Genomic DNA, 21,217 nt, shown 5'->3' with positions numbered 1-21,217 from the left:
GCAGTATTCAATACTTAACAAGGTCACAAAATACACAAATACCTTGGGGAAAAATACATCCAATTAGACTACACTAATTGCAAAACCAGGACATAAAATGCACAATGATAAAACCAGACGGGCACTGCAGGATACCCTGAAAGCAATGTCACCTGAAACAATTCAAAAAAAAATCCCTGACCCATAACACAGGGCACAATGGGAAAGAATAGCAAAAGGGGGGAAATCAGGAAATCACATTATTGTTACAAAGCAGGTGGTAGTTATTTGTCTCTTTGTTCTTGCACTGGCTCTTCAAATCAGCATCCTTACCTAGTGCCAATCTCCTGCTTTATCCCCCTTAGCCTCGCACACTATTTGAAGCACTCAATGTCCTCTTGAATTGATCTTGCCTCCATTGAACATGCCTTCACCATTTTTCACATCCTTCATCTCATACCCTAACTACTTGTTGTGTGAAGAAGGCTTTTTCTCACATCACCCTTGCTCCTTTTGCACATCGTTTCAAATCCAAGACTTCTCATTCTCATTCCTTTTACGAGCAATAACAGCTTCTCACCATCTCCACTGTCTAGCCCAATCGTGATGTTTGATACCTCCATCAAATGTCCTCTCATCCTCCTCCTCTCCAAGGAAAACAGTTCCAACTTCTACAATCTAACCCCATTCCTGAAGTTTCTCATTCCTGGGGCCATTCTTGTGAATCACTTCTGCACTCTCTGCAATGCATTCCCACCTTTTCCATAACGTGGCACCCACAAATGGACGCAACAGCTGAGGTCTAGCAAGTGTCTTGTACAAGTTCAACTTCACCTCCTTGTTCTTGTGCTCTATGCCTCTAATAATAAAGCCAAAGATGCTGTGATAATGGGAACTGCAGATGCTGGAGAATCCAAGATAATAAAATGTGAGGCTGGATGAACACAGCAGGCCCAGCAGCATCTCAGGAGCACAAAAGCTGACGTTTCGGGCCCAGACCCTTCATCAGAGACGGGGATGGGGTGAGGGTTCTGGAATAAATAGGGAGAGAGGGGGAGGCGGACCGAAGATGGAGAGAAAAGAAGATAGGTGGAGAGGAGAGTATAGGTGGGGAGGTAGGGAGGGGATAGGTCAGTCCAGGGAAGACGGACAGGTCAAGGAGGTGGGATGAGGTTCGTAGGTAGGAGATGGAGGTGCGGCTTGGGGTGGGAGGAAGGGATGGGTGAGAGGAAGAATAGGTTAGGGAGGCAGAGACAGGTTGGACTGGTTTTGGGATGCAGTGGGTGGAGGGGAAGAGCCGGGCTGGTTGTGTGGTGCAGTGGGGGGAGGGGACGAACTGGGCTGGTTTAGGGATGCGGTGGGGGAAGGGGAGATTTTGAAGCTGGTGAAGCCAAAGATGCTGTCAGCTTTATTAACCGCCCCTTCCACGTGTCCTGCCACTTCCAATGATCTGTGCACATCTGCACCCAGGTCCTTCTACTCCTGCACACCCTTCAGAATTATAGCCCCTGTTGTACATTGTCTTTCAATGTTCTGCCAACCAAAGTGCATCAGCTCATATTTCTCTGCATTGAAACTCATCTACCATATATCTGCCCACTCAACCAACTAGGCCGTGGCCTTTTGGACTTTGACTCTTGCCTCCTCACAGACTACAATTCTTTAAAATTTGTCATCTGTCAACTGTGAAACTGTCCCCCACACAATGACAGCCAGGTCATGAATTCATATCAGGAAAAGTAAAGGCCCCAATACCTATCACTGGGAACCTCCACTGCACACCTTCCTGCAAACCAAAAAGTATGACTTGACAATTCATCTCTGTTTTCTATCACTCAGCCAATTTGAATCTACTTTTATACCAGGGCTGATAACTTTACTCAGCGTGGTGAAATATCAAACGCTTTGTGGAAATCCACTTACATCATTTCAATGGCATTAACCTCACGAAGGCTGTCACCTCTTCAAAAGCTCCAGCAAGTCAGTTAAACATGATTTCCCCTTCTAAAATCCATGCTGACTCCTCTTAATCAACCCACTTTTTTCCACTTGCCTATTCATTCTATCCTGAACAACTTTTTAAGAAGCTTCCCCACAACTCAAGTTAGGCTGACTGGTCTGTAATTTCTGGGCCAATTCTCATAAGCTTTATCGAACAGGGCCATAGTGTTTACAATTCTCCAGTCTTCTGGCACCTTGCCTGAATCCAGGTCAGACAAAGTATGGCCAGTGCCCCTGAAATTTCTACCCTCACTTCTTTCAAAATCCTTAGGTGTATCTCAGCTGGCCCTGTTTCCTTGTCAATTTTAAGCAAGAAGAATTAGTCCGAGTATTTTGAAACTTTGACAGTCACATCTACGTTTCTCTCTTGGTTTCCCACATCCTTGCCAAGATAGTTTAAAGCCTTCCAAAAATAGTCAAGAGCTGGTATAAAACTTGACTGAGGGTAAGGCATTCCTCCGATGGTACTTTGTCTTTTGGGGTATATTTTTCCCTGTTTGCTTTTTGTGCAGAGGTTTTAAGATATAGGCGCAGAGATGTCTATTGGAATCCAATAAAGGAAACAGTTTGTGAGGCCTTGGATTCTCTTTTAAGGTTGAAACAATAGAAGCAGCCTCAATGGGTGGGGTCAAGCTCCCACAGATTTTAATTTAGTTTTTCAGCAGCAGTTGCTGCTGGGATCTTGAAGCGGGATGCAGAAGCACGCTTTTCTTCACTATGTTATAGCTACAGCTGGGGGTTCTCTACCTGCTACTAGAATTGCAAATGAGACAATCTATTTCACTAAATTTACCTTTACCAAGGTCGTGTTTGTGGCATGTTGCTACATTGGAACAGTTACTGTTCAGCAGTTAAATGATTGATCATTCTGTTCAGTTTTTCAATAGTTGTTATACTAATTTATTCTTTCTTTTGTTGTATTTTAACTATAGTGTTTGAATAAAGTATGCTGTGCTTCAAGACTGGTAGTTTGATCAATGAAATTACATCTGGAATGCAACCTCGGCCCTTGCCCTTAAAATAAGAAAAAGTTATAGACTGGGCTTGAGGGGGTTTGGTCTGGTCTATAGCATGCAATAGTTTGAAGGTCCTAAGCAAAGCAAGGCTACAATGAGAAATATTGTGATGAGTGTTGACTTCAAGGAGTTCAAAACATCAAGGGACAAACAATATTGAGGACGGTCCTTACAATCTCAAGGCCCGCAATTTATCCCGCACCTTGATAAATTATTCAGAATCCCTCACAGCTCATCATACACAATAAGCCCTGAAGAAGGACCTGAAGCGTTAGCTCTGATTTCTCTCCACAGATGCCATCAGGCCTGTTGAGTTCTTCTGGCTATTTCTGACTTCCAGCATGGGTTTTTTTCTGCCCTCATACACAATGTACTTCAGAACAAGTCAATGACTGTTACGTAACTGAACATTTCAACCTGTTTTCAAAAGGCAGACTTGCGCCAATGGGCAATGGGGTGAATAGTGACAACTTCATTTAGGGATGGGCCTGTTCCGCGCTGTATCGTTCTATGTTCTATGTTCATTTAGGGATGGGCCTGTTCCGCGCTGTATCGTTCTATGTTCTATGTTCATTTAGGGATGGGCCTGTTCCGCGCTGTATCGTTCTATGTTCTATGTTCATTTAGGGATGGGCCTGTTCCGCGCTGTATCGTTCTATGTTCTATGTTCATTTAGGGATGGGCCTGTTCCGCGCTGTATCGTTCTATGTTCTATGTTCATTTAGGGATGGGCCTGTTCCGCGCTGTATCGTTCTATGTTCTATGTTCATTTAGGGATGGGCCTGTTCCGCGCTGTATCGTTCTATGTTCTATGTTCATTTAGGGATGGGCCTGTTCTGCGCTGTATCGTTCTATGTTCTATGTTCATTTAGGGATGGGCCTGTTCTGCGCTGTATCGTTCTATGTTCTATGTTCATTTAGGGATGGGCCTGTTCCGCGCTGTATCGTTCTATGTTCTATGTTCATTTGTGTCCGATGGCACCGATTCAGGGCTGGGTGAGGGTGATATTGGCCACGAAAAACTTAGGAGAAATGTTCAACAAAACCAAGAACAGAAGGATCGAGTACATATGAGATAAGGAGGAATTGTTGAAGCCTGAGCGTGACAGAGGCATCAGTAAACAATGTGACGCATGCTCTGAGCTTGTGAATTCCTATACCCGCTCATTCTGATTTCAACATCTCCTGTGAGATAATTGGTGATCCTGACGAGCAATACAAACCTCGGAGCTGGTTTCCCTTTTGCCTCACACTGGATCAGTATGTTATCCCTTGGATCGATTATGTAATCCTTTGGAGACTGGTGGGTGATTGTAGGGGGTTGCGGCACTGGATGGGAAAAAAAAAAAGCAGAGTGGGAGACCACGAATTAAAATGATATTCAACCATTAACAGGGCAGCAGCAGTTTTAAACGCAACACTCCGATGTTCTGTTCAAGCCAATTTGCCACGTCAATGAGAATCCTTCAAGCTACATGACCCTGAGCAAAACTGGGAGCGTTCAGCTTTCCACCAGCTTGTTCTTGAGGGGCAGGCCTTGTCTCTCCGCTTCCCCGCACAAACCTCAGAAGTCGAGCAATTTCACAGGGGTTACCAAGCCCCTGGAGTGGCAGAGGGAAGGAAGAGTCTCAATCCCCTCCTGGAATTCTTCAGACACAATAGCCATGTGATTAAGGCGGATTTTGATTCCAAATTTTAAGGCCATAAGACATAGGAGTGGAAGTAAGGCCATTTGGCCCATCAAGTCCACTCGGCCATTTAAACATGGCTGATGGGCATTTCAACTCCACTTCCCTGCACTCTCCCCGTAGCCCTTGATTCCTTGTGAGATCAAGAATTTATCGATCTCTGCCTTGAAGACATCTAACGTCCCGGCTTCCACTGCGCTCCGCGGCAATGAATTCCACAGGCCCACCACTCTCTGCATGTTTTCATTCTGGATGGTCAAAAAATGGACAGCGTGGCTGAGAAAATAGGGCGGCAGCAGCAACCAGTAGGGGATCAGTAACAGAGGAACGGCAGAACCTCACAGTTTCAGTGGACTCCAATACTGTTGGAGCATCTTGCTAGATTCTGGCTTGACCTGGCAAGCAGTCATTGGCTGAACCAAGTCCCAGCGGACGTGCAAACACGATTCAACAACACAAGCAGTGAATTGTTGCAACACACCGTTACCACACAGTCACAGCAAAAAAAAAACACACAAAGGAGCAATGCACATGCAATGACCACCCTGGGCAAGGCTGACTCAGGCATTAAAAATGGCAAACAAATACAATACGTCAAACTGAAAGGAAAACACTCTGAGGCTTTCGCCAGGCACCTTACAGGACACCAACTTACGTTCATCCAGAATTTTTGCTTTAATCCCCAGAATCAGCAAATGAAAGGGTAAACAGAACAGGTTTGCGGAAAAAAGGGGAAGAAAACACACTGTCAGTATGAAAAAAGTTGCTGTCATATACTTAACGCATAAGTCACGTCAATCCTTTTGGATATGGCTTGGTTCCTACTCAAGGTTAATGAGCAAAAAGTAAGTTGGTTGACTAACATGGTTACTTTGGAAAAAAATCACCCTGTTTTGCATTTTGTGTCAGTGCAAGAAACTGAGGAAAAATTCCTGGTTAAGGCAAGCTTGGAATTTAACGGATCCCACAATAAAATCTTGTGCTTTTTTTTAAAAAGCAAGAGTTGGACGACAGCAGGAAATGCTTTTGTTTTTGTCTACAGTTATTTTGCATGCAATTATTCTGTACTAGGTGTGTGTCAACAGGCTCTGTCTCTCCATCATCCAGCTAACACTGGGCAGCCACCAACTTAAAGTTATCTCTGCGCCTTAAGCCATCGGCACACTCAACTCCATTTCCTCTCCCCCAGCAGATAGCCCAGGAACAGCGCACGTTCGATACTGAATGAAACTCCTGTGACACTGTCTCATCAATGCAGGACTGGCACTGCCCTATGGTTTATGCACAGTTCTTTTTGATGAATAAAGAAACATCAGTTCCTAAAAGGCCTGAAGCACATTATTTCACATTGTTACAGACATTCTGCCACTTGCAATAATGACTGCAAACAAAGCCATACATATCTTTACAAGGACTGCACCCAGCCCTTCCTGCTTCTGAACTGCTGCTCTGAGAGACACACACAGCCCTGCTTTAATTGCCAGACATATTGCATTTATGATGAAAGAAAAGCTGATCACTCAGTTAGCTTGTAAATAATTAAAACCATCCATCACAGCGCCATGCATCATCCTCCTATACCTCAGGAAATGATCAAAATAGCTCTCATGTCAAATGAAGTACAACACAGCAGTAAATCCCCTCTTTGTTAATGAGGAGAAACTATAAAGTAAATTAGCCAAACTAGATGGTTTTTCACTTCAAAGGTTTCTACATTGAAATCCCATTTTCTATTCTTCTTATAAATACTATCAAAAAAGATTTCTCACCGTAGTGCTGGTAGAGTCTTGCAATATATATAGAATTTTAACAGCAAACATTCAAATTTGATCTTCAGTTTCACTACCATATAATCCTAGTATCGAATAATTAATCTCACTCAGGAAGATCATGGAATGATTCTACAGAATGATAGGAAGATGTTACACTGGCACCATTACATGAAGGGTGTTAGTTTAACATTGAGGCACACTGATGGAACAGGGAAGTGGAAGAAACTTTCATCTGCAACCTTAATTATGAAATACCTTATTCCATTGCGCTCTCCGAGTTTCCACAGCCGTATCCATTCTACGGTGCCTTGCAAATCTTGCCCAGCTCATTCAACTCTGGTCTACAATGGCACTCCCTTCTCTCTGACCTGCCATTTCTCCCCTCTGCAGTCTAGATGTCTTCAGCCAACCACTCTGTCTACTTTAAAGAGGTCCTTTCTTGGTAAGGCATCACTGCATCCTTCATTGCTCAGCTACTGGCTGCTCTATGCTTCACTGCTTTTTGTCATTTATATAAATGATTTGGATGCGAATATAAGAAATATGGTTAGTAAGTTTGCAGATGCCACCAAAATTGTATGTGTGGTGAACAGTGATCTCAGAGATCAGACCAGGCCAAATAGGCCAAGGAGTGGTGGATGGAGTTTAAATTTAGGTAAGTGTGAGGTGTTGTCTTTTGGAAAGGCAAATCAGGTCAGTGCACTTAGTATAAAAGTTTGGACGTCATGATGTTTCTGTGCAGGGCTTTGAGGAGGCCAAATTTAGAAGACAGTGTTCAGTTCTGGTCTCACTGCTAGACAAAAGATATTGTCAAACTTCAAAGGGCTCAGGAAAGACTTATGAGGATGTTGCCAGGGTTAGAGGGTTTGAGCTACAGGGAGAGGCTGAATAGGCTGGGGCTATTTTCCCTTGTAGCACTGGAGGCTGAGGGGTGACCTTGTAAAGATTTATAAAAACATAGGGGCATGGTTAGGGTGAACAGGCAAGGTCTTTCCCCCGTGGAAGGGGAGCTTAAAACCAAGGACATAATTTTAAGGTGAAAGGGGAAAGGATTTGAAAGGGGCCTGAGGGGCAACCTTCTCACACAGAGGGTGGTGCGCATATGGAATGAACTGCCAGAGGAAGTGGTGGGTACTGGTACAATTATAATATTTTAAAGGCATTCAGATGGGTAAATGGATAGGAAGGGTTTAGAGGGATACGGGTCAAATGGGACTAGATTAATTTCGGATATCTGATTGGCATGGACAAGTTGGGTTGAACTCTTACGATTTCCAAGCAAAGCATTTGGACATTAATGCAACTACTGCATACGTTATACTGCATGTGAACAAGGGTGAGTGTGATAAAAAGTAATTCATCCACCAACATGAACACCCTTCACTCTGATGAGCAGAAATTTTGCAGGGAAAAGCACCTTTCGAAAACAATCATTGCTATACTATGATCGAAAAGTACTCAGGAGATCCTCAAATGGGTAACAGTTGGTCCCTGTCTGCTCGCTGAAGCTGAAGTGCAATAGATTTTAACTGTGGTACACAAGCGTTTGAGAGGTTTTCTGAACAGCAGAAATTAACTTTCAACAGTTGAAAAGCAATTTCTCCCTCTAGCATCTAATTCTCCCTTTGCTTTCTCTCCTGCTAACAGCAGACTCCTGTATCCATTCAAAACCTTGTCAGAGGGCTGCATTTTCGAAGGGCTGTGAAGTCAGGGCCCAGGGCGGATGTGAATAGCGAACTGCACATCGGGAGGTCAGCTCAAAATCCAGACACCTCTGGGAAGAATGCGTAATTTTTGAAGGGACTGTGGCAGGAGGAGTAGGAAAAAGTCTCCTCCAATTAACTGCCTCACAAGCTTTGTATTAAGGTTGCTTTCTAATCGAAAATTGAATTTTAAAAGTTTATTTTGGCAAACCCAAGCTGTCTGGTGCGCATTAAGCACAGCTTTTGGATTTGGCAGGAAGGAAGAAAGCGCTTAAAAAGATCATTTACCTATGTAATTTATTTGGTCTTTTTTCAGGAACTGATGCATGACCCTAGTCTGTCTTTTTCCTCTCCTTAGCCAAACAAACGCTGTTGGCCCTCGAAACAGCAACCCCACTTCGTTGCAAAGGCAGTGTCAGTCTCCGACACAGCTACTGCCACACTCTGCTGCTGGCATCCAGCAGACAAGTCCCTGTCTGCTGCACCAAGGTCACCTCCAGCTCGATGCGACCACTTGAAGTTACAAAACGTACGTGGGGTGAGAACTGGAATCAAGTGGGTGTCAGGTTCCGGATCTGGCTCTGAAAATCCAGTGTTTGATCTAGATGGACCCAACGCTGGCTATGGCACCTCAGTCAATAACAAAGCCAGTGTTAAAGAGAGGTGTGTACTTAGCCAACTGGGGCCCAAGTATAGTGATCAGGAGCTGAAATACCGCACGCTTTTCCTCTCCCTAGTCAACTTTTAAGATTTACAAATTCAGCATAAAGCAACAGTGCAAACATGAGGGAGCGGGACATCTCACAGCTTGTGTTGTTGCACATGTTTTCAAACTGTGCGGTCAGGCTTAGACATCCAAAGAGTGCGATTGCAAGCTGCTCACAATGTGGCAAGAAAAAGTTTACATCTGCCATCTTGATCTGCCAAAGGACAAATGGTGCGTCTTGATACCTGTTTTGAGCATGGCTTTGTACCCTTATGCACTGGGTCTTTCACCGTAGTCATGGGAGTTCTAACTCTGCCTTTGTGTGTAGCATGTGGTAGTCATTGTCGACATGACATGAGAAACTTGGGGTCAGATTGGTGCAGCTGGGGACATGCGACTTCCCAGATGTAAGAGAGCCAGCTGCTGAAAAAAAAAAGGAAGTTGAAAAAAAACAACAGAGACTGCAACTCAGAATTACTGGTAGCTCTGCAGTTTCCATTCTCTGTTCATGTGGAAGCGAAACGCAATCTTAGGTAGAACTTGATTTTTCTCCCCCCCCACTTTCAATAACAAAACAATGAAACAGCAACAGGATTAATTCAAATAAAAACTGAGCATCGAAGGGTTTCAACCCTATCAGTGATCGGGGAGGAATACCACAAGCAATCTACATCTCAGTGAGGAACAAAAAAAGCCAGACAATGGGAGAGTTTGCAGGCTTTGAAGACCATGCTTGAGACCCCATTTTAATGTTGTGTTCAATATCAGAGCTCAAAAAGGCAAGGGACAACTCATCAACATGTCTGATACACTCTCTACATCAATATGTCTGTGTGGCTGGTATGTTCAGTATACTCTGATACATTTAGCTGAATCTGGTGAGTTTTCCAACAAAAAAAATGATCTCATCAGCAATAGGACTGTCTTAGCTTAACAGATCCTGTCATGAGATCATGTTTGCTGAGGGAGGAGAAATATACTCTTAAAATAGTTATTGATATGTGCAGAAGATCTAAGATTGTCAATCACAATCTACAGTATGAGTGGAAGAACAGCATTGGTATTTGCATTATGTGGAGACACACTCCAAACTGAATAAAAACAGTTTGATGATAAAGAAGAAAAATTTGCAGAAACTCAAGTGGCAGGATCAAGGTCGGATAAGAGTGTATAAATATTATTGAGGATATCACTTAGAGTGATAGTCGTAGACTTATAAAGCATGGAAGTAGAGCCTTCAGTCCAACCAGTCCATGCTGAACATAAGCCCAAACTAAAGTAATCCCACATGCCTGCTCCTGGCCCAAATCCCTCCAAACCTTTCCTATTCATGTATTTATCCAAATGTCTACTAAATGTTGGAATTGTACCCACATCCACCACTTCCTCAGGAAGTTCATTCCACATGCGAACCACACTCTGCATTAAAAAAATTGCCCCTCACTACTCTCACCTCTCGCCTTAATGCGTCCCCTAGTCTTGAAATCTGCAATCCTGGGAAAAGTCAACCACCATTACCCCTACTTACAGACCTCATGATTTTAAGAGGAACAATATTTTGGAAGGAAGGGGTGGCTAACTACGAGAAGGTGAATTTCTCTGCACCTAAGTGTTGAGCTGGAAAGAAGCAAAGCCAACCATAAAGCTAGCTGCTGGAGAGATATCAGTCTAAAGATTTACGGTTGTTAGAGTGACAACTCCAGAAGGAGAGCATCAAGTGAATGCAAAGTGTCACTCAGTCACTGGCGCTATGTTAAACGTCGTGAGATTTTCAGACCTGTGCACAACAATGCAAGATACAGACCTGAAAAGAATGCCCTGACAGGGAGGGTTGAGACAGTGTCATGGAATGATGCACATGCCACAAGGCTAAACGGAGCACAGGGTCTACCTTAATGGAAATAACAAATGTCTGGAGTTCCAAATAACTGATGTGAAGCAAAATCTACTCATCACAGCTGAAGCAAGTCTAAAGCGTGGGCTGGTGACTGTAAAAATATCCGAAGAGATGTGTGGCATATTGTAAGTGACTAAGCCTTTGGCTTCCAGACAGATCCTTGAAGATTACAAAAGGTTTTGACAGTAATTGGTTGTCTTTCTGAGAAAACCACCTTTTGACACACATGAGAGTGGGAGACCAACTCAGCATCTGCTGAGAAGAATTCCAACTGTCCTCAACTCCGGCCTGAAAGACAAGAGCTGGAAAAGCAGATGGGGTCCAGTAAAACAATAACTCCCACAAACTGAATTAGCAGCAAATTATTAGAGAAAAATGCTGGGAAGCTGAGAGTATGCGTGGATTTAGAGGGTCTCCATTAAACATTGGAGAGTTCTCACCACTCAATGGCAACCGCTGTAGAAATTTCGCCACAACTTGCAAAGACAAAACATGCTCAGTGGGAAGGTAGATTCCTGAAACGTGAAGCTGCACGTAAGAAGTAGTTTTCCAAACATATCCTGCACACCATTTTGGAGATACAGATGGTTGCATGCCATTTAGCATTTTCTCTGGAAGAGAATCAGTACAGACAGCATGAAATAGTCAGTGATCCTCCTGCAGTGGAAGCTGTTGTGGATAATCTGCTCATCTATTATATGGAGTCACAATAGCAGATTCCATCACAGACTGTGATCAGAATCCAGTGTGACTGCTAGAGCGAGCTTGCCAGATGAACCTGAAGCTGAAGATGGGGAAAATACAACTGAAGATGCGCGAAGTCAAGTCAGTCATGTACTGATATAAGCTCTGCCTGGATCCTGAGGTGAAAGATATAGTAGAGGTGCAACGAACAACACATGCGGAAGCAATGCAATGATTCAATGGATTCAAGAAGTGTTTTGCTTTGGCTGTTATAACAGTGTGAACATCTATGCCAGCTCACTACTGTACAGTGCTGCTGATGCACAGGTTAAGCAGCAGCTTTCACTAGAGTGAAATGACGAGTGACAGCAACACCAGTACTATGATGCCAGCAAGACAGATTTCGGAGAATATCTTAAGAAGCAACGACAACCAACAGTATTTCCATCCAGGGCACAAACACAAAGTGAATGACTCGGCTCTCAAATAGAGAAAGGAAAATGTCTTGTTTCCACTTCAAAACAATTTAATCAATTCTTGTTAGGGAGAAGGAAAGTGGCACTCGGTTCCAACCACAAACCAGTTCAATCCATGTTCCCCAAAGCACTTCTATCTGCTCCAAAGCATCTGCAAAGATTGTTTCTTAATTTGCAGAGGTTATCATCTGGATACAAGCTAGGGAGAAATTGCTGACATACTGTTGGATAGCAGCACATGGTCTGAAGGAAGTTGGCTTTTCTAATATCTCTTTAAATGATGCAAACGCTGTAGGAATGCAACTCCGCACTTATGGTCTTCTTACTTCTGGCCAAGGGATGTTGATGATCCGAAATTAAAAATTAACATTGTGGCAAAGGGTACTGCCTATTTTAATTACCAACTTAAATAGTTGTGGTGCGCTCAATGGGAAATGAAGGGGCAATTATAATTGCATCATGTAAATCACTGTGCTTTTGTGAAGCTAATGGTGCAGAATATCATAAATCAGCTAGTCATTGTGTCTCTTCTCACTGCAAATTGTTGACTGACTTCCACATTATTATAGGTAGGTATTGTTCAGACACCAGAACGTGTTCACCAAAAGCTGACCTCACATCTTTCTATTATGTGTGACTGTATTATCCTGAAGAGATGCACCGTGCCACTAATCCATAAGGGTCACTACTATTTCCATTACAGAATTTCAATAGGATATTGAGAATAATCAATGATGAACTGGATTTTGACTCACAATCAAGGGGCACATCCAACGCCGTACCAAGGTGTATCAAGAGTAGAAGGACTGAAGTGCTTCTGCATGCTCGGTGTGTCTTCCCTCCTGGCATTTTCTAATCTCCAAGTGTAGGAATGCTGGAAATCAGTCCCTTCAGCACCCTGGGAATCCGTTGCTGTGCACAGAGCTGAAACAATAAAGGATTGCAAGTTATGACTGATGTTACACAATGATGATTGCTTGAAAAGATTGTAAACTGTGTTGCAGAATGAATGTTGTCAAGCAAAATTCACTTTCCCCAGGCAGAATGCAAGCAACTGTGCATACTAAAAATAGGAAACAAAAACAGGACATGCAGAAATGTGCTGGAGGAAATTAGCAAATCAGGAAACTTGGGCAGAGAGACAGAAAGTATACGAAACATATAAAATAATCAGAGGGTTAGATAGGGTGGATAGGGAGAGCCTTTTTCCTAGGATGGTGACGGCGAGTATGAGGGGGCATAGCTTTAAATTGAGGGGTGAAAGATATAGGACAGATGTCAGAGGTAGTTTCTTTACTCAGAGAGTAGTAAGGGAATGGAACGCTTTGCCTGCAACGGTAATAGATTCGCCAACTTTAGGTACATTTAAGTCGTCATTGGACAAGCATATGGACGTACACGGAATAGTGTAGGTTAGATGGGCTTGAGATCGGTATGACAGGTCGGCACAACATCGAGGGCCGAAGGGCCTGTACTGTGCTGTAATGTTCTATGTTCTATGTCTGATCTAAATCTAGTTTACAACTGAAAGGCGCTGAAAATTCTGGGTTTTTTATGTTATAGATAGAGGGGGAGAAAAATGAGGGAAACTGATTGTGACAGTGCTCAGAACCAAAGGCAGAGGTTGTGAACAGTGGTGAAGGAGTGACTGAGATGTCAAATGGGTGTTAATGAAGGCACAGAGGGGAGAAGATGTCCAAAATGCTCCGAGCAAAGTCAACAAGACACGGCCATGGGGAAAAATGGAAGAAAATTGGAGAAGGAAAACCAGGGCAGGACTAGCGCCCCGGAAGTAGTGTTGCCTAACAAAGAGGCCTAGGGTGTAAATTCAGAGTTCATTGAAAGTGGAGTCACAGGTTTACAAGGTATTTGGCACTACTGACTTCATTGGTCAGAGTACAGGAGTCGGGCGACCATGTTGAGGTTGGACAGAACTTTGGTGAGGCCTCTTCTGGAATACCGTACCTAGACTGGTCAACCGGTTATGGGAACAATGCTATTCAGTAGGAGAGGGTTCAGAAAACATTTACCAGGATGTTGCTGGGAAGGGAGAGTTTGAGTTATAAGGAGAGGCTGGATAAGCTGGGACATTTTTCACTGGAGTGTAGGAAGTTGAAGGGTGATCTGATAGAGGTTTATAAAATCATGAGGGTTACAGATAAGGTGAGTGACAGGTGTCTCTTCCCTAGGATGCGGGATTTCAAGACTAGGGGGAACATTTTTAAGGTGAGAGGAGAAAGATTTCAAAAAGACATGGCAGGAAATTTTCTTTTAACACAGAGCATGGTTTGTGTGTGAAATGAAAACTTGCAGAGCAAGTGGTGAATGCGAGTACATATACCACGTTTACAAGACATTTAGCAGAGTACATGAATAAGAATGGTTTGGAGAGATAAGTTTCATTTAGGATTATGGTTAGTAAGGGCTGGTTGGGCCAAAGGATTTGTTTCTGTGTTGTATGACTCTATGTACAGTACATCAAGTAGCATCTGTGGAGAGAGAAACAGTGTGACATTTCATCAGAACTTGGAAAAGTTTTCAGTCAAAAACATGTGAAGTTGGAAAAGCGCAGCTAGTCAGACAACATGCAAGAAGCAGGAAAGTCAAAGTTTCAGGTCGGAACCCTTCTTCAGAACTGGAAAGGATGAGGGAAACCCAGAAATAAACAGAGGGAAGGAGTTGGGGTGGAGGGGAGGGTCGGTGAGGTGGAGGTAGGTGGGGGATTATTTGTGGTTGGTCAGTGGGAAAGATGGAGTGGACAGGTAAGTCAGAAGATAGAGGGGTTGGGGCTGGAGAGATCTTGAAGCTGGTGATACAGGTAAGGGGTTACTGTGGTTGGTCAGTGAGAGGGAGAGCAGATAGGTGAGTGGGAAGATGGGGCAGCTGTGGGGGAGGACGGATTTTTTTTCTTCAGGACTTGGGAAGGGGAGGGAAGTCCAGTCCTGAAGAAGAAAAATACCTCCCCCTTCCTAGTCCTGGTGAAGAGCTCTGACCTGAAATGGTGACTTCCCTCTCTGATTCGTGTGCCTTTCCAGCTACACATTTTTTGACATTAGCTTCCAGAATCTGCAGTCCTTACTATTTCCTAGTAGGAAATGTTCAAGATGGAATTGGTTCTGAGCAAAGGGTGTGTCAGATAAGGATGAAAGGAGTCTGTGAGATAGTAGCAAAGACAGGAGAAATTGAATGATGGAGGAGGTGGTCAAAGCCAAAGGGAATGGGCATCTTAAGATGTCTTTTTTTTTGCCTCCAGCAGGATATTTTAACTGGTGCAGCAGTAATTACATGATCACCTATAAAAAAAAACCACAGGGGGATATTAGGATATTGAAGAATCAAGCAGACATTACCGTTAATCATTATATACAAATTATATATTCCACAGGAGCATATGCCTAGGCTAAAGCTGAGAAAGTAAATTATGCACAGAAGCATGCTTCCAAAAGCTGCAAATTGACCCCAGTTTACAATGGATTATGAGATCTTTATGGCCTCAAGTCACAGGCTGTGATCATGATGATGTCATGTCTTAAAGACATACTGACTTACGGTATTTCTTAAAGGCACACTCATATATTGGCTCTTAGATATAACACAACATCCCTCCTTTTTCAAAGATAAAAGCTTCGCCCAGAGAGATATTCATGGCTGTACACAGACAGGTCATACATACAGCTAAAACAGGGTTTCAAAGACTGAAATCACAAACTTCATTTATAATGCTGCAGAGGTTTGACAACAATTCCTCCTGATCTGCTGATCATTTAGTCATGTGGAGAGATACAGTTATATCTTGCTGTCACTCAACATCATCAGCTTGTGCAGTTTTGCATGTTTGATGTGTTGAACATTGAGCTGAGCTGCTTTCTGTTCCTCTACAATGTGGCACCATGATGAATCAAAACGTTTCGTGAGCGAGGCTAGTTGAGCGTTAGAGAGATTTTTGCTGGAATCAAAGTGTTCCTATTGTGACCTCTCATTCTCTCTTTTCAGTGTGCATTTACTGGACTTCTCTCACTGCTCACTTGTCATGTATCTGCCTTCTGTTCTGCCTTTGAGAAACAATGTCCTGTGTCTTGGAATAGTTAGACAGTTGGGTGCTGGGCAAAGTCATTTGCACTTGCCTTGTGTTATGCTGGGAATGGTAATTCCTTCTTTAATGGCCTTGTGTGGAAATACAGCAATGCAACACAAAAATCTTGCTTTATTGCACAAACCATGATGATCACTGATTTGACAATGCATACTATACACCTTCTAGACATTTTGAGCATGGAGAGTGGGGTCAGAATGCACATGGGTCACTCCATGCTCAGTCCACACGCCAGGAAAGGGTTTATGTTTATATTACAGTCTATTGAGATATTCCTATTTAAAACAAAAACCTAAAAATAGTGTGCCAATCAGGACCATACACATTAAGCTGCTGAAGTTGATGAACGATAGGAAATTGACAGAAGTAATTTGCCACAGGGACGTAAACGTTTCCAAGGACTGGAAATCAGTTTGTTCCTACTTTCATCCAAGGGTTGACATGCACGGCATGTTTCACATACATTCCCAGGTCACTGAATATCCCAATTCATTCTGGCCGGCACACAGATTCGTATGCCAGCATTTATTACACGTATCCCAAGGTGCAAATATGGGCCTGAGATCTTGGCATAATGCTTTTCAGATGAGGACTTGTTTTCCTTTGTAAATTATTATTGACAACACACCGAATTCCCTCTTCTTTACAAAAATGAATGAACCTGCACAGGAACTTCTAGAACATTGTCAGGTCATCTGGATAATAATCTTTTGCAACTCTTCAGCAGTTGCCAATTGTAACTGTTCACGCTGTTCTGGCCAAAGTGTGATTGATTAAGCTAGAGAATGTCTTCATCTTTCTTGTCTAGAGCATCAACTTGTGGATCAAGAGATAGGTCTTGGTTTTAGTGCTGTTTAGATAATATACTCAGCATGTCAGACACAATCGTCCTGCTACCTGGCTTGTATCTCCCTCAAACTCACATCCTCGACTCAATTTTGTCACCTTCCACAAGTTGGTGTGGTTTGAATCTCATGAATTGTGACTGTCCCAAGACTTGATAATAATTGTAACTTACCAAGGCGGGTCTCTTGATAGCTACCAAACACACAATTTTCGAATGCCAAGTTGATCTTGTGTGTTGACAGCAATGCAATTCTACCAACGCATGGGATTGGTGACCTGTTATAGACTGTGAGACGGGTTTATCTGATTGTTCCAAGGGAATGCCATTTGGTGAGGTACATGTGTCTCAGGGCCTCTAGTGGTAATATAATGGCACAAGCTGTATGTCGATTTTAGCTTTTATTTGAGTGACCCTACCATTTAGGTCATACAACAGGAATAATTCAAAAAGCTTCCAAACACCTTATAATATCAACACGGTATGTGAAATTAGCAATATAGGAAGCTTGGTCATCAAGCTACCTTTCACTTGGCTGACTCTCAACTCAAGGTGTTTGTATTCATGTGCCATTTTAACGCTATCCTTGTTGAGATATTATGCTGTTTTATTGGCCCTGTGTTTTGACCTGCAGTCTGGCTCAGCCTCGGGAATGAGATTTCCTGGATGTGTGTCCATTGTCCCTTGATGCCACATGCTTAAAGATTTCAGTAGAAGCTGTACAGCTTTTTAAGAGGTGTGACGTACCAAATCTGTTAGCTTTGGTTGGCTTGGTGCATTTTGACCATAGCCATGGTGTATGATGGTACTGTGGCTTTAAGAGTGTATTTTGTCCTTTTTCTTGAAGAGAGGTTTTAGGGCAGAGGTGACAAGCCATCTACTAGAGCCACGAGAGTAAACAGCTAGAGAGGCTTTGGGTTTTTTTAAAGTTGGAATAGTAGAAGCAGCCTGAATGGGTGTGGTAATATAATGGCACAAGCTGTATGTCGATTTTTTCCCTCAGAATCAAGATCTTTAGTTTTAGTTTTCAGCAGATGCCACTGGGGTCTTGAAGAAGTGGAAGAAATCTTGTACTCTTCTCTCTGTTACAGCCAATAACTGGGGGATCTCTTTCTGGCACTGGAGTTGCACATGAGACAATCCATTTTCTGAATTTGGGTGTGTTTAAGGGATGTTGCTAAGTTGGAACAGTTAATTAATAACAGTGAGCGTATCTGTTATTCTGTTAAGGTTTCCAGTTAAGTTATTCCAATTACTTCTTTCTTTTGTTATATTTTAATTACAGGTAGTTTGACCAATCGAATTGCATCTAGAACGTAAACCCTTACACTTACTTTAAAATAAGAGAAAGCTAAGGTCTACACTATCTTTTAAATTTTTGGTTTGATTTGCTCCATAACAGATGTTGGCTACACCTAACCGGCCTGCCTCTACTCATCCACCCCCAACTTATGTATCAGTGGTATGGCTCTTTGCCTCAGTCAAAATTGCTTCTGAAAGGCTCCAATTGGTAGATAGACAGTAATTAGCTGAATGAGCCCGATCGTTTCTCTTTAGTAGAGTCACGTTCATCCCCTTCGCTGCAGCATCTTTTAGCAAACCATAAGACACGAAGTATTACGAGACACTTCTGCCCACTGAGTGCGCTCCATCAATCATTGAGATTGTGGCTGACCTGCTAATCTTCAGCTCCACTTTTCTGCCTTTTCCCCAGAACCTTGCACTCCTTTAGTGATTAAAGGCCTGTCTACCAAACAAGGAGATGGCAAGCGGATTTTATTTTAGCATCGAGTTATCAATCTTTGGCAGAGGTTGTCTGCTCAAGCAGCAAGTGTGGATTCACTACAATGATGAGCAGATTGCAAAACAGGCTCACAGCTGATTTTGATATCAGAGTGTACAGAAGGCAGGAAAGGTTTTGGCTTATGTGCAACAGAGTCAATCCATTTGCCAGTAATTAATTTTTAACACCTTGAAAGGATAAAAGTGAAAAAATACTCAGAATTCATTAAAATTCTCTTAGTTTGTTCCAACGTGGTTATGGGACAGGCTTGACTGGTGCCTAGTCCTTTACTGCTCAACAATTTAGTAAATTCTTCTCACAGATGGAATGTGAATAGTTTGGCAACACAGCAAAAGGAAACTTTTTTTTAAATTTGCAAGATACCAAGATGAAGGGTAATATTTTCCACAAGGAACAATTAAGGTTGAACAAAGTAGAAAACGAGAGTTAGTCAGGATTTTGTGAATCCGCAGTACCTCATATCACATCTCACAGGCAGTACATGGGCTTAGCACATTGATGAGACCGACACAGAGAAATATATATCATGTACTGCCCAGAATGGAGCCTTTGGGCCTGACTAGTTTACTTTTGGATTCTTAATATTCCATTTACCTCACGTCAGTCTTTCAGCATATCATTTTGTTTATTTTCATCTCGTGTACAAATCTACAACCCTTTTGAAAGAATCCCTCCTATTTGCCTCAATCATTTCCTCTGGCAGTTAGTTCCCCATTTTGACCAGAGTCTGAGTGAAGGAAATGTCTCCTTGTTGGATATGATAGAACATTGCTTTAAAGTGGCACCTCAACCTGACAAAGGGTTTCAGCCCAAAATGTTGACTTCCTTGCTCCTCAGATGCTGCCGTACTTTTCCAGCTCCACAATTATTGACTCTCGCTTCCAGCATCTGCGGTCCTTACCATCTCCAAGTCATCAACCAGCACTCTCGATAAACTGGCAAAAATTATAATCCTCAAATGTTACTGTGTCTGAGTATCTAGGCTGTAAATAAAGTACAACAGTGATGGGTACACTGCATTACTTTTCTATAACTTACATTAACGCACCTCCTAAAATCAATGTCTTTACATAAGGATGTTGACGTCCTGCAGTTTTGCTAGGTCAGGATTTAATGTGTGATTATCTGAAATATTTGATCAACCAGCATACTCCTGGTCCCATAGGTGCCAGCTAATAAAAAGTTTGCTGAAGGGAACATCTTGTATTCACGGACTCTAGATTTGCATTCCCCCACGTTTTCCCTACAGCTTGCCCTCTCTGACCAAGTGGCTTAAACAACTCTAACCAATCCAGCCTCAGTCTACTGAAAAACAAAACGGTTGGAGATCGCCTTTAAAACGGAGACAGGCTTTCCTCTCTTGAGCGTCCGATTCTGTTTACAGTTTGTGTGATCATGAGGGTGCACCCTTGTCCTCCCTGATGTTCCATCATACAGGAACCACAGGAGGCTACAAATGAGGATGAACTTCAAGCTTGCAGCTGCATACTAAGTGCAGCCCTAAGGCCCCAACCTGGGAGTGTGCAGCTTACAAACAGCATCACAGGGTGCCTTTATCCCCTCAGCTGTCAGGGAGATGCTTGTAATCCTCTTGAACACTGCTCTGAAGCAGCCACGGAGTTTATTTGTGGGAAGTTCACACGATTCACTTTATCTAAAGTAAACCACATTAGGAAGGCAATTCATTTATGAGCAATTACTTGTGAGAGAAGCCCCAGCTATCTCAAACGGGGAATGTATAATGCAGATTAGTGCACGAGCACGCATCCGAAAGGAACTGTTTGATGTTGACTTGCCGATCTAATTGCTGCAAAATGTGTGCTGGCTGATAAACTAATCTGAAATCTTGGGAACATGAACTGTCAAGCTGGAAAGAAGTCTGAGACAGAAACACTTGGGGAGTACTGCTGCTTGAGGAGAGCCAATATTCTGTTTGTAAAGCTAGCTTCCATGTGCAGCTGTGAAATCCCTGTACAGCACACCGTAACGGTGTCACTGCTACTCACAATCATGCCATCAGTGAAAAGCGGCTTAACTGTCAAGTGCTTACAGTGACCTTAATATTTTTCAGGCAAACTAATGGCAACTTCCTTTTGATTGCATGTGTACTCTTTTAACAGTCATCAGCTGGTTATATGCTAGCAAATAGTTAACATTCAGACTCGAACCACAAAGCCATCAGCAAATCCAAACATATCAAATCCACTGGTTCTCCCTGTATCTGTACTACTGGTTATATCCTGTGCATATCAATCGATCATCAAGGGGGGAAAAGCGTTTGGCACACTTGCCTTCCTGTCTGGAGGTGTGAGTTGTTGACATATCTTGTGCTCAAATGTAAACATTGAAGCTGGAAGCAGGAGTACACCATTTGGACTTTTGATCTTTAACTCAATACCATCTTCCAATTTCTCTCCACACCCCTTGAATATCTACTAAAAATGATCAATCTCCTACGTGAACGCACTCGGTGATTCAGCACCACAGTTTTTTATGGTCACGAATTTCATAGGTCAACTGCCCTCTAAGCCATGTCTCATCTCAGTCCTGAATG

The 21,217-nt window shown here is 42.9% G+C and overlaps 1 protein-coding gene across 21 annotated transcripts in view; it reads right to left on the bottom strand.

Moving 5' to 3' along the window:
• nrcama (neuronal cell adhesion molecule a) overlaps positions 1 to 21,217 on the bottom strand; it is a 357,355-nt gene that overhangs the window by 97,920 nt on the left and 238,218 nt on the right. For 15 of the 21 annotated variants that reach the window (XM_059652297.1, XM_059652290.1, XM_059652292.1 and 12 more), the window contains 3 exons: positions 12,678 to 12,846; positions 5,340 to 5,357; positions 4,220 to 4,325 (listed from right to left, as the gene is read on the bottom strand). In XM_059652297.1, the coding sequence (XP_059508280.1) occupies positions 4,220 to 4,325; positions 5,340 to 5,357; positions 12,678 to 12,771 (218 nt within the window). In that variant the 5' untranslated portion in view covers positions 12,772 to 12,846. The remainder of the gene's footprint in view (positions 1 to 4,219; positions 4,326 to 5,339; positions 5,358 to 12,677; positions 12,847 to 21,217) is intronic. The other 6 variants (XM_059652299.1, XM_048548916.2, XM_048548918.2 and 3 more) reach the window with 1 other exon arrangement.

Source organism: Stegostoma tigrinum, chromosome 18 (assembly GCF_030684315.1).
Source record: "Stegostoma tigrinum isolate sSteTig4 chromosome 18, sSteTig4.hap1, whole genome shotgun sequence".
Lineage (NCBI taxonomy): Eukaryota > Metazoa > Chordata > Chondrichthyes > Orectolobiformes > Stegostomatidae > Stegostoma > Stegostoma tigrinum.
The sequence above is the reverse complement of the archived record's forward strand: the minus strand, read 5'-3'. Positions and strand labels throughout refer to the sequence as shown.